The sequence below is a fragment of the Zosterops lateralis genome (genome assembly GCF_965231275.1).
Source record: "Zosterops lateralis genome assembly, chromosome: 3".
Lineage (NCBI taxonomy): Eukaryota > Metazoa > Chordata > Aves > Passeriformes > Zosteropidae > Zosterops > Zosterops lateralis.
The window spans coordinates 26,429,276-26,442,893 of record NC_139764.1 but is presented as its reverse complement, the minus strand read 5'-3'; the positions used below and the strand labels follow the sequence as shown (position 1 = coordinate 26,442,893).

At 48.9% G+C, this 13,618-nt stretch overlaps 1 protein-coding gene across 1 annotated transcript in view; it reads left to right on the top strand.

Annotated features, from left to right (window-relative positions):
* The first annotated feature begins 2,103 nt into the window (after positions 1–2,103).
* MDGA1 (MAM domain containing glycosylphosphatidylinositol anchor 1) overlaps positions 2,104–13,618 on the top strand; it is a 139,387-nt gene continuing 127,872 nt past the window's right edge. The window contains exon 1 of the mRNA XM_083857414.1: positions 2,104–3,146. Coding sequence (XP_083713540.1) covers positions 3,020–3,146 — 127 coding nt within the window. The 5' untranslated portion in view covers positions 2,104–3,019. The remainder of the gene's footprint in view (positions 3,147–13,618) is intronic.

The window sequence follows — 13,618 nt, the reverse complement described above, 5'->3', positions numbered from 1 at the left end:
GAACAAGACTCATGTCTCCACGGTTTTATTTTATCACCACAAAGCTTCCTGGATCTGCAACCATCTCTTCATCTCGTTTTCCTTGGGTTGCCTTCAGCCTGCTTTGTGAAGATGTAGACAATTTTACTTTGTCTCATTATCACCAGCTCCTGCTTCTCCTCATGCCCTGGCAAAGGAGTTGATCCATCTGTCCTCCTGGTGCTGGCTGCCTCCTTCTACCTGTGCACCCTCTATTAACATTGGAACCACCCACTCTGGGAAGGATTAAATCCTTCTCAGATAAGGGTTTATTGCATCAAAGAATAAATTTGCTCACATCAGGGGCTTTCACAGGTGCCCTGCTCTATGCCATCAGCTAAGGAAAAAGCATCTTAAGAATGTGAAAACCAGTTTGTTGGCAAATTTTCCCTTTGTTATAGCAAAAAGAAGCACAAAGGAAAAGAAAGCCTAAACCACCACAAAAACAAACAAGGCAGTTTTATGCTGGTGGTATCCTGATAAGTGACAGAATAGAGTCCAGTGGGGAATGCCTGCCATGCCTCCCACACACATGGATGCCAAACACTGGGGGGACTCTGGGCTCTGGAGTGATGCTGTCCTGTCTGTATCGTTGCTGTTTTCCTGGTGCATGCTACTGCTTTTCTCTTTCTCACTGGGCACCGTTCACAATGGGAATAACTACTTGCTAATTAGGGGCTATATATATATATATTAATTACTTGTTTGTTAGAGCATGACTGCGCAGCCAGCCGCTCTTTGGGCCATATCTTTAGACTTTTTTTTTCCAATAACATTATTATCCAGGGAGTGACTTGCTCACACGACAGCTCAGTGCCTGCTGGTCCTGCACCCCTCGGCAGCTGCGGCGGGGAGCGGGAGGGGATGCAGGGCGGCGGGGCAGGGCAGAGCCGGGGCCAGCCCCGAGGAAGAGCCGGAGAGGATGCGCTGTCGCCAAGGGACACTCTCATCAGCCCGGGAGCACAACGCGCCGCTGACAGGGGTTTCCACGGCGCTGCCTCCGCTCTACGGTCTGCCTCATTGCTATGGACCCGGGCTAGGCATTTCTAGGCTTCCCAGAAGAAGCGTTTTGTCTCGCTAGCACAGCAGACGGGGACGGGGATGGCGAAGCAGCGTAGCCCCCGCTGCCGGCGGTGATGCTCAGGGCTCGCACAGCAGCATCATCATCCATCCTCTTCCTCCTCCTGGCCTCTCGCCCGGGCCCTGCACGGGGTGGGGGCACGGGGAGGGGGACATGCACATCTTCCTGCTCCGGGTTCCATGTAGGAGCACCAGCCGGGCCGGGGCCCCGCTCAGCATCCCCGCCCCGCCGATCCCAGCAGCATGCACAGGGCAGCCCCGCCAGCCTGAAACCTACCTGGGGGGGCCCAAAAAACTTTGCTGGCACCAGCGAGCGCCAGCACGGGAAACACCCCACAAACCTGCGCTGCCCCCCATCCCTTGGCATCTCGAGTCCCAGCCGGGAGGAGCCGACCTTGTGGCGAGGGTCCTGCGGATGTTCAGCACCCCGTACTGACAATCGCTGGCTCTCCCGCCCGAAGCAGGTCCCTCTTTCCTTCTCCCAGCCTTGCGGTCTTGTCTGTAATTGGGCCGGGGCGAGGCTCGCAGAATTGGGCAGGAGGCAGGGCTCTCCCCAGCACGCCCGCTTTAATTGGCTCATTTTCTTTTTTTTTTTTTTTTTTTTTTTTTTTTTTTTAAGCGAAGGGGAATGAAACGGTGAGGAGGGTAGGGGGAAAACCTGGAAAGCCGAGGGAGTAGAGCATAAGGCTTGGCTGGCAGAGGCGGCAGGCAGCAGGGAGGGCTGAGGCGCTGGCGGCGCGGGAAGGCCCGGACGCCCCGTCGGGGCCCAGAGGAGCGGAGCGCCCCGGGGCCGCCTGAGGAGCGGGGACGTTCCCGGCAACTTTTCCAGGAGATTTTGGCCGCTTCAGGAAAAAGCCGTGGGGTAGGGACCTCCCAAGCGGTTTCCAGGAGTAGCTCAACTTTATCCAGCTTCTTGTCCCTCATTGTCGGCCACCTTCCAGTCGCAGCCCGTTAGTTCCCATAGGAGCTCCGGCAGCCGTCGAGGGAGAGGGACGCGGGCTCCTGTACAGCTGCAAATCCTCTGCGGGCAAGAACGGAGGCGACGCACCCACACAACATGAGGGAAAGTTTTGAAGGGTGAAGGAGCTGGCAGGCTGGGGAGGAGGCGAGGAGAGCCGGGCTGAGCTGCAGCTCTGTCTGCTCCTCGCTTGCTTCTCCCTTCAGGCTGGTCGGGGCGGCGCAGTGCAGCTGGGAGAGCTCTTGGGAGCCGCTTTTGAAAAAAAAAAAAAAAAATCCTTCCCGGATTTGATTAATTACAACAATCCCCTCCTCAGAAGATCTGGAAAAGAGGAGCGAGAATCACCTATCCCTTCCTCCGCCTTTCAGCAGCTGGCTCCTGCCCCCCACCCTCGCTTCCCCCCTTTTTCTCCACCTCCTTCTCCTTTCTCCCGGTCCGCTCCGGGGGCTGCGGCCAGAGCCTCGCCAGGAGGAGGGAGGGCGAGGACTCGCTCACTCAAGTTGGCCCCAGTTGGCAGCACTTGGGGCACAGCGGGACTTGGGGCAGCGCTCGGCGGCTCCCGCTGAACAAAGGAGCCCGTTTCCCGCAGGGATCGGGGGATAGCGCCGGGCTGGCCCGGGCCCCGCTCCTGCCCTAGCCCGGTGCCCCCGGGCTGGCCTTTCCCGTGCCCCGGCGCGGCTGCCCCTTCGCCCGGAGACCCTCCAGCAACCTGGCCAAGGGGAGCGGGAAGCGGCGCTCCGCCTTTCTGCCCTCCCTGCCTCCTTCTCTCGCTCTCTCCCTCCTTTATTTTTTTTTTTTTCCTTTCTCGCCTTTTTTTTTTTTTTTTTTTTTCTTTTTTTTTCTCCCCAAATTTTATATTTTCCCCCCAGGCGGCCCCAGTGTGGGGGTCCCTTGCTCCGGCCGGAGCGGGGCGCATGGGGCGGCGATTCGGGAGCCTCTCGGCTGCTCCTGCTCCCCCGCCGGATGCTGCCTGAGCTCTTTTGGCTGTTTTTCTTCGCCGGCGATGAGGGCTCTGCCTTGAAGATGGACATGATCTGTTTTTTATTCCTGTCTCTGGTGCCGGCGTACAGCAGGGGACAAGGGGTGTACGGTAAGAGACGCTGTTTGCCAGGGAGGGGCGAGGAGGGCTGGGGGGCGAGGGCGCACACGGCGGCGGTGGGATCAAAGTTAAAAAGCACCTGCAGGAGAAAGTGAACGATGCCGCCGAACCTCGTCTCAGCCTGACGCAGCAATAGGGCTTCCAGCGCCTGTAGCTACTTCGTAATTCCTGGCCGTAACCTCTGGCCGCCTCCCATGTAGGAATCCGCGGAGCTGGCAGGAGGGACCGCCGGCGGGAGTGCCGGGGAGCGCCTGGAGCCCCGGCCCTCTCCCCTCTCCCCAGAGAGGAGCTCTCCCGCTGCTGCCGGCGGGGGCGGCTCCGGGAGCACCTCCGAGTTGCGTTTGCTTTGGGGCAGGGGGAGGACGGAGCATCTCTTGTCGGCGATGCGCTTGCGGGTTTCCTCGCTGTCAGGAGCAGCGGCACGGGCAGCAGGAGGGCAGGGAGGGCAGGGAGACGGGCTGGCCGCTCCCGTTCTCTGCCTGCCGGGGGATGCGGCTCCACCCGGCTCCGCGGGGCCCCATCCCCGCCGGGCTTTGCACCCCGTGGAACTTTGCTGCAGATTTTCTTCTTAAGGTGATGGAGATGGGTGGGTTGTGGTCTGTGGCAGAGATGATGCCAAGCTGCTTGATTTTTTTTTTTTTTTCATTTTTTTTTTACTATTATTTATTGGGGTTTTTTTTTTGCATTTACAGGGCTTACTTCCACTCGTTGTTTGCAGGCAGGGTGGCGAATGGCGAGCTCGGGTGGTCTCCCCATGAGAGGTTTGGCTTCTGCAGCCCCTCAGTGCGAGGGCAGAGGCGGGGGTGACACCCCGGGCTGCCGAGCACAAGCCCCGGGGCTGAAAGAACACCCGGGATTGAGTTTAGCCAGACGTGCAGCCCCCCTTTCCCTCTCCCAGCCCTGTCTGAATTCTTGCTTTACAAGATCTGCATTTCCAATACACTGGGAAAAAATAAATAAAAGCAACCCACAAGACTTGTCTCTCATAACAAGCCGGCTTTATCTTGGCTTACAAGTCAGTTGTGCGTTGCTGTTAAGTCCTTCTGGAAGGCATGCCACTGCCTCTAACAAGCCAAGCTCTCTGAGCTCTGAAGAGAGAGACCCCAGTGAGAGAATCCAGCCCCCCCGCTCCCTCTTTTTTAACAGCACGCAGCCAGTCTCTTGTGTGAGCTCTGGCAAAGATCAGTTCAGTCTCACTGACTATGGGTAAGTCTTTGTAGGTCACTTTTTAATGATGTATTTCTTTAATGGAAACAATTCCTCCTTTCTCCTTGAGGACTGGGATGTTAATTTGAGTTTGGGTCTGTTTTGTAAAATAACGGTTTTAAATAGAGGGTGTTTAGCTTCCTTTATTTTTTTTCTTTCTTCTTCTCAGTATATGTGTTTTCTCCCAGTCTGCATATCCAGACGAAAATTGTGTGACCCTTGAAAGGCTGGAAAGATGAGGAGTAGAATGAGTTTGTGTTACAGAAACCTGGTCAGAGCATATAATTTAATCCTTTAAAACAGGTAATCTGCTTCTAGCTGAACTTTTATTATTTCACTTCAGTGTGTTTGCTGCTGAATAGCTGTCAGTTTCTGTAGAATGGACTCACTGCTTAGGACTGTAGCAAGAGGGACAGAGCTTAAAAGCAGGATTGCTTGAATGTGCTTTAGAGGGTTGCCTGTTGTATTTTTTCATACACTTCAGTGAACTTGCATTTGACAGAGTTGCTGTTATTAGATCTTCAGAATAACTTACTGATGTTTTTGTCTTTTTCTCTCAGAGAGAGATTGAAGAAGCTGTGTACAAAAGAAAGCACAGATGCAGACATACACTAAGATGAAGGCATCCTTTTAAGCCAAAATGATCCACTACTTCTATCTGTTCTCTCACTTAACTACGCAAAGGGGAAATCTAGTGTCTTCCTTCCTCTTCCCACCCCTGCCTCTTCAAACTATCAAACAACAGGAGTCTTAATACACAGTTGTCGCTGAGTGCAGCCCAGAGCAGTGTCTCGTGGAATCAGCATGCTGCAAACTTGGACGGTGACTAATAGTTTTCATATTGTCTTTATCAATTCTGCTTTTAGTCCTCCAGCCTGGGCTGATTTCATGCCTTCTGCAGCCAGCACTGTTTCTTTGGATGTGAGATTCCTGTTACTGATGGCTCAAGCCGAGCTGGATTAATATTCTTATATGTACAAGGATAAATAAAAAGCAGGATTAGAAATTAGTCCCTCCTCCACTTGGGTTTTTTTCTCTATATTGGTCTCTTGCCATAGCTTTAAGCTGTACTTCAGCATTCTGTGTTGTCAATGTTGATCTCATGTGGCACCTAATGTAAAAATTATTGGTACTCAAGTGTCACGGCTCAGATCTCTTTTCCTGCCTTTGCATATTGGCAGTGGAGACTGGGGAGACGTCTATATGAGTCTATAAATATATTTTACTTTAGCAAATCTCATGAGATTAAATCAGATTAAACAAGATAAAGTATCCATGTGATGTACCCTTTAAATAATACACCCACATGGATGCGCACAAAAAGACCTCTGTCTGGGAGAGCACAGTTGTTGGAGAGGTTTATTGAGATGAATGGTATAAATAAAATGTGTGTAACGGGGGTTCTGGGAAAGAAGCATTTGCAATCGAGGTGCAATTTAATTAGGAGTCAAGGTGCTTTTTGCCTGCTACCTGAAGAGGCTTGTTATATAAATTGGCATTTGTTGTAATGACTGAAGTGTGTCTAAAACCCTCTCCTCATTAGCTGATCCCATTCTTTCAGCCTTGTTTGTTGCAGTGAGACAAGGCTGGCCTGATGGGGAAGGCAATTCAGCAGGCTGCCAAGAGGCAACTTTTATCAGTCTTTTGTGGTAGCCTATTTCCCAGACTGCATGTGCTTTTCAGTCCTGGTGTGTTAATGCTTCTGGTCAAGATGAGAAACCGGCTGTAATAGATCTCTAGAAAATGTCAGAATTGAGGAGGAGGAAGGAAGAAAGAGGTAAGGAAACAGAGGACTTGCCCTTCAAGGCTTGGAGTTATCAGCACTTTAAGACTGTAAGTTAGACTGAGAGAGGAGGATTGGGGCGTGGTGCTGGCATTCAAAGGAAAAAAGTATGCCTCTTGTCTCCCACTGCCTTCTAGATTCCAGGACTTGGGTAGCTCTGGTTTGGTGTGCACAGTGCTGCTGCTGTTCTTGCTCCATGTGCAGTGTATAATTAACATTTCTGGGCTGTTTTGCAATTAGCACAGCCCCACTGATTGGCAGCAATCTTTTAGGCAGAATAAGAAAGTGGGATATTTTGTCCCCTGCCTCTCCTAATTCAGCTGCAGAAAAGATATTGCGGGAATGGGCATCACAGTGTGTGGTGAGGGGCTACGTACAGCAAGGTGGTGGAAACAGAATTAAAGGAAATGTTTAGGCTGGACAGCAAGGAAAGCTGCCTGGCACCATGATCAGAGGGACTGGGTGGGCTGCACTTGAAACTGGTGGGGCAAAGCACTTGGAGTGTCAAGTAGTCCTGCCCTGGCCTCAGAGGTGGGGAATAAATGACTTGTTAAAGCTCTTTGTTTTAAGAGACACCAGCACATTGAATCATCCCTGAGATGCCACTACAAACAGCAAAAAAACCCTAACCCAAACTAGTGGAAGACTGTTTTCTTGTGTCTATGATGGAGGAGTGTCATAGTAAAATATCCAGTGTTTAGGCTGTAAACATCCACACTTTTTCATTTCATGTACACATGACATGATTTGTTTCCTGCCCCTTTTACCTGTTTTTTTTTTTTTAAAGTAGAACCATTTTTCCTAGAGTTCTTTTTAATGTAGGCTGCCTCACACCCTCTTGCCACCTGTATGCGTCCATGTCTTCTGCTGAGAGTTTCTGGGGCACAGGCACTCTAATGTCACCTGGAGCCTGCTGATCTGAACCCATCCCTCTCATGTGCCTCTGCCTAGAGCTGTTTTGCCAGCAGTAGCAGGGGGCCAGGACATGGAACTCTTCAGCTGCCTTGCCATCATCTCAGTGCACCTTGTGTCTTCAGAAATGGCTGAAGAGATTGCTGGCTACAGGAATGATGGAGCTGGCTCCTGTGAGCCATTTCTTGGCTGATTGTGTTGGGCAAATGCAATGCTTGAGCACTGTGGTCCTCCAAACTAAATATATGTGTGTGTGTATGCAAATATACATGGATGTACACACATCCTCTGTACTCAATCATTTCTCTTTGTTGCCCAGCTCTTCAGTCTGTGTTGGCCTAGGCTGTATACAGACAGTCTTTTGAGGAATGAGTATTTTAACTGGAGTGCCACAGGAATAGTTTCACCAATGGACTGGGTTGGTCCAAGACTTGCATAGTTCTTGATTATCTCTTTAAGGTCAAGGCATTAAATCTGTCCAGCTCAGTCCTTCAGAATGCCTTCAGTTGTAATGTGTCAGATTCATTCTTCTGTGGCACTAGAGCCTCTGGTTTTAGGTCAGGTCAGTAGCTTCATACACCAGATATGCCCTCAATTGACTTTAATATGCAGTACTAGAAAACTGACATTATCCTCTTGACAGGTTGTTTGCAACTTGCTGGATGAAGTCAAAATATTTCACTATAGGTGTCATCAGAAACCACCATCCTATGCTAATTTTTGTGGGAACATGAAGACAGATGTTGAATAATTTGACATGAGCAGCACAGCTTTTAAAATTATCACCGTGTCAAGTTCAGACTGGAGTTTCTGAAATATATATATGATTTCAGATGAATTTGAAAGAGGGGGAGGTAGGTAAGTGACTCCCAATAAGTGGAAGATGCAGCACAAGATGGCCCTGGAGGTTCAAGACAGTAATTCAGTAGTGGCAGTAAGGGATGCTGTGCTGCTGAGGCTGCTGTTCTTATTTTAAAGTAAAGATAAAAATGATTTCCATGCTGGTAACTCAGGGATCTTGTGACACTTCCCATCAACCAGAAGCCCTACTGTTTTGCCTGTGTTTTGATGAGTTACTGCTATTCTGCTTGCTTGAATTGTGTGGTTTCAGGCTTCCAGTCCCTCCCTCTATACACACTGGTTCATTAAGCATAGTCTATTAGCATTAAGCTAAGAACCATGCCTGCATGGCTATGGCTTGTAATCAGGAGGGCAGAGGTTGGGGGGTGGGGAAAAATTGTTTTCTGCCCAGTGCCATTGTGCTGATAAAAGCAATAGAGAGAGATGCTTTTCTACTAGTGAAAGACAGCTTGGGGTGGAGGGTGTTTCTTACTCTGTTCATGGAAATGTCCCAAACTCTACCTGCAAAAGGCTTCTTTAGGTGGCATAAGGTAAGTCCACAGGCAACTGGTCTGCAGGTGTAGCTCTGGAGAGACAGTTAATTGGTGAAGTTCTCATCAGGTGAGATGTTGGTATTTTTTGTGCAGAGGGTTGTCAGAAAGGGTTGTGTTTTGCTGTGGGAAGCCCTCTAGACAAAAGACAGTGGATAATGTTGGCTTCTTCTTGGAAAGGCTGTGGGTACCCACATCTGGTGATACAGTATATGTTCCTTTAGGCCATACCTGGTAGCCCAGATCTTGGGTATGCTGAAACTGTTAAGAAAACTTTGAGACTATTTCTGCTCTCAGGCAGTCAAGGTGAACACACCAGGTGCCTGTGTCCAAGACACTTTCTGCTGATCAACATCCTCTGGTGGGGTACATTTTTAAATCAAAAGGGTAAAATGTGCCAATGTGTCCTGGGCTTGTGGAAGGAAGGGGAGAGCTATGGGATTGACACCACACAGCAGAATGCTGATCTGGGAAGGCCTTCAGGATCCACCAGAGAGAGTGATGTGTTGAGAAGTGGAAAAGGAGAATTTGTGTGTTTTATGTCTCTGTGCCCATGTTTAACTGGTGAGATCTCTACTCTGGTAGGATCCAAAGTACATGGATTTGAAAAGAAAAAAGAGCTTTCATCCACCCCTCATTTGGGGAAGGTGATTGAAGAAAAACAAAGTTTGTTTCTTATAGCTAAGTACTTGCCTTCTGTTTAAAAGAAGAAAAATGTGTGACAGTCCATGGAGCTGAGACTCAAAAGTGCTGCATTAAAGAGCTGGGAAAGAGCTGGAGAAGTGGAGCAGGAAAAGGACAGCTGATCTTGTCTCAACGAAATTCCAGCGGCAGAAGGGCTGATACCCCACGTTAGCTGGGACAGCACACGATGGGAGGCAGGGAGCCTTTGTGCCCAGGTGTTTCTCGGAACGAAGGTTTAGCCTCCCGCTTCTTTTCCGTCACTTCTGCCCAGAAAGCGCCGCCGCAGGCGGCTCTTGCTTCCCCTCCCAGCCGAGGAGGAGGCTGCCCGTCCTCCCCGTGCTGCGGGCGGGCTCCTCTCCAGCTGTGGCCGCGGGGCGCAGCTGGGCGGGGGGGCCGCGCCTCCGCCGCCGCCCGGCAGAGGGAGGCCTTGGGAGCGCCCCTTGCCCGGCGCTTCCCCGGGAGCGCTCCCGGCCGGACACGCTGGGGCGGGCCCCGGGTACACTGGGACACCCTCAGGCGGCTCCTTCCTCCCTTGGCGGGCTTCGGGCGGGATCCCGCTGGCCGTCTTCCCGCCGTCTTCCGGGATGCTGTATGGAGCGAGCGCCCGGGATGGAGCTGCCGCGTCCAGGTTTTGGCGCTGGCTCCTTGCGTCTGTTCCCCCTCTTTGCATCTGTCTCGCGTTTGTTTTAGGATCTGGAGCTCTGTCAAATTGTACCCAAGCACTACATAACCAACTCCCGCCCTCGCCGGTTTTTTTTTTTTTTTTTTTTTTGGTTTTGGGGGGTTTTTTACTACTTCCCCTTTTCTACTTGTTTTCCTTTCTCTCTCTTTCCTCTCCCACTCTCTCCTGAATTATGAACGTGCTATTATTCCACTCCTTCTTGTCCATTTCCAAACAAAGATCATACAAAAAAGTGAGTGCAGGGCTCTTAAATCCTTCATTAGGTTTTCCCTCTTTTTTTTTTTTTTTTTTTTTTTTTTTTTAACATATCTGTGTAGTTGTGGTTTGGGGAGTTTTGTTTTGGTTTGTTTGTTTAGGCTTTTGTTTGGTTGGTTTTGGTTCTTGGAAAGGTAGGATTTAAGCAATCTGAATGGATGTGAGGGAAGAGGGATACTCATGCCTGGCCTTGCTCTGGGAGAGGAAGAAAAGACAGCAAGGTGATGTCTGACTATTGGGCTTTGAAATTCTCAGTTGAGGTCATTGGTGCTGTGATGTATCTGTAGCCCTGGTGCTGTGAGCAGCAGAGCTGAGTGGCCCACAGCAGAGGTGTAGGATTGGTGCTGGTGCTTTGGCCCTTGGAAAACATGGCTTAGGGGCCCTAGCCTAGGGAAACAGTGTCTTCTGAGCATTGTGGCTGCCTGCAGAGAGTTCTTTGCACCACTGTATTTGCCATGCTGTATCCAAGGTCAGCTTCTGACTATTAAAGCTTTAGTTTTAATGCCCAAATATCCTGGCCTGTGGCTGGCAAAAGGAGACACCTAAAGTTAACCAGGAATTAGAGAGGCAGATGAATGTAAATTATTAGCTCTTTAAATTTTCCACTTGTTCTTCTAGACTAAGCAATGTGGTTACTCCAGTGTGTGCTTGTGACTGTATTCCCAAAATGAACACAGAGCTTTATGGTTCTAGTAATGCTTGAACTCCTCTGAGAAGGATGCTCCTTCTGTAAAGCACTCAGTGTTCTCAGTATTGTGCCAGCGAGGAGCATATGTGTAGCCACAGTTCTATATTTCAGTGGTTGTGAATAGGGCAGGACAGCCCACTGGGGACAGCCGTGGCGCTGGAGTGGCCTGCTGATGTGAAATTGCCAGTACTGCTCTATGAGCAGGTCATGGCTCTGTGCTGGGCTGCAGACCTCCAGGGAGAGGGTGAATTGAGGCGGCAAGCAAGGACCTCAAGCAGCTTTTATTGCTCTGGCCAGCCTCTTGCTTTCTTGTGGCTCCTTTTTCACTCGTGCTGAAAATCACTCATGGCTGTTACCCTTTGCTTTAGCTTGCACAGAGGAGACACCACCGATATAACTAAAAATCCTCCTGGCTGGGATCCGGTGGCTTGTGGTTTCTCTCCACTGTGAGCTGTAGTGTAGGACAAATGGCATCCAGATACTTTTGCTGGGCTCATGTAAATGGAAATGGCAGGGTGAGGATAGCAATTGACAAAGGTGCAGTAAGAACGGCACTTTCTGAAGACAAATTAGCAAATGTTGCCTAAAGAAGAACTGACAAAACATTGAAAGCTAAAGTCAAGCTGTGAGAAAAGCTTTAGGATGTCTGCAGGTGGACATTTAATACAAGAGTAACTGCTTGCTATTGCTGCTTCTGTTTCGGAAGGAAATGGTCCTTCACTAATTAGCGTAAATTGTTTTAAAATAAATGTGGATGGGAATCTTGTGCATCTCCTGTGTGCCTTTGTGATGAAATAAAAAGCAAAAACAAAGATGTGGTTCAGACAGATGTTTGAGAAACATGTCAAAATGGGTTTTGCTTACAAATACTGTTTCACCTTCTGGTGCTTGTTGCGTGCCTTGCATGGCAGAAAAAGGCATTCACAGATTCAGAGTGAAGAATGAGTGTCTTTTCTTAACTTTAATAAATGGATTATTCTGACTTAGAGCATTCCTCAGAATAGCAGAAGAGGGAGAAGTTGAGACTTATAAAAGTAACCTGAGTAGCAAGAGCCAGCTGGAGATGGGAGACTGAATTCCCCTGCCAGTCAAGTTAATACAGCTGGAGTGTTAAGAATATTTAACTGGTAGGGGCATCTGCACTTGATAGACCCTGAAAATCCCTCTCACAGTGTACATGTAAGATTTCTTGTGGGCTTATGTGTCTCCCATTCTTTTAATATCTATGAACTTCCACCTTTATGATCCTTCTATTGCCAGGTCATTCCACTCTGCTTGTGGGGAAATGAGATGGAGATTAAGTGATTTGCCCATGGCAGAATGGAGAATCAAACATCAGCAAAGTTTTAACCATCCTTTTCTCTCTGGTAAAGTGCTCTGGTATTAAGTGCAATCCCTGTGGCTGATAGATCCAAGGTAAATACATCCTCAATAAGGAGGCATAAGCCATTGAAAATAGGCTGTGATCCAGTTATTGCTGAATCAAGCTTTTTTAGTAAGAAAACAAACCCATGTTTTGTCATTTACTACTAATTTAGCTCATCTTTAACACAGGTTAGGATTTGCTTTAGGACACCCTTTGGAGGTCTAGAAGTTGAGCCTTACTGTACAGCACTGGGAGAGGCAGAAATCTTTCAGTTGTGGCTACACATGTCTTTGCTGTGCAGAAGGATCAGTTTTAGAAACTGTTGACTCACTGCAACAATTTAAATTATTTTTCACTTGATCCAAGAAGCAGTATTTCTTGCTATGGAAAACTTCTGTCATGAATGGAGGAGGTTAAATGACTATTGATGATGCCCAGTGGAAAGACAGAAAGGCTGTGTTTGCCATGAAGGAGCAAAGATTTAGGATGGGAAGAAAAGTATGTACATGATTAGGGACAGTACCTAGGACAAAGGAGAAGTTGTGATATCAAGTGCTATGACTCAAATATGGCTGGGTGCCAGAGCAGAGCACAGCTTTTGAAGAAGCAAAAAGGATATATGAATATTCCAACACATTTTTTCATTTTCAGTCTGTGCTAAACCATATTAGTTTTCTTACAAGTATGAAGACAGAGAGAAATTTCTAGTGTTTGTTTCCCAAATGCTAATGAAGACCAAAAGGACCTGGTGTCAGTGGTATTTGTTTGACAGTTTGACTTACAGTGCACACACACACTCCGCCTACAGAAAAGTAGGACTGTGACTTGTGGGTGCACTCTTGAGCTAGCTTTAAATTTGCAGTTTTGGTTACTGATTGCAGTGCAGCAGTAACAGCGTGGCGCTCAGCCTGGCCTGTGCTCCAGCCACTCGTGCAACATCCTGGGTGAGCCCTGTGGTGTGTGCTGAGCCCCCTGGGCCTGGGATCACCCAGCAGTGACATACTGCACTTGACTCCTTGATAGATAAACTGTGAGGCACCTACACCAGGTTCATGCTTCCTTTATGGCTGCAGTGTGAACAACTATAGTCAACTCAACTGCTGCCTGTGCCACTGCATGGGAATCCTGTAAGTCCAACTAGCTGGCCTATTGTGAGGTGCAGTTTGAAGTTTGATGGCTGCAGCACCTTAACTGCTGCAGTCCCATAGCTGTGAACTCTTGCAAGACAAATGCCAGGGTTCTTCTAGATCTGTGGTGTCTTTCAAGCAAGCAAAGATGCAGGAGAGTAAACTGGCTTAATGCAGTTTGCTGTGGTGAAAGAGAACCTCTGAACAACAGGTCTGGAATTAATCTCTAATTTTGAAAAGCTATTTCTGAGTAGCTCCTTGCATAGACGAGCCCTGCATTTAGCTGTGATTAAGTTTCTAAATTGTTTTTTCAAAATAGGATAGTCAAGCTCCTGTACCATGTAGCTGCATCTGAAGACGTTACCCATA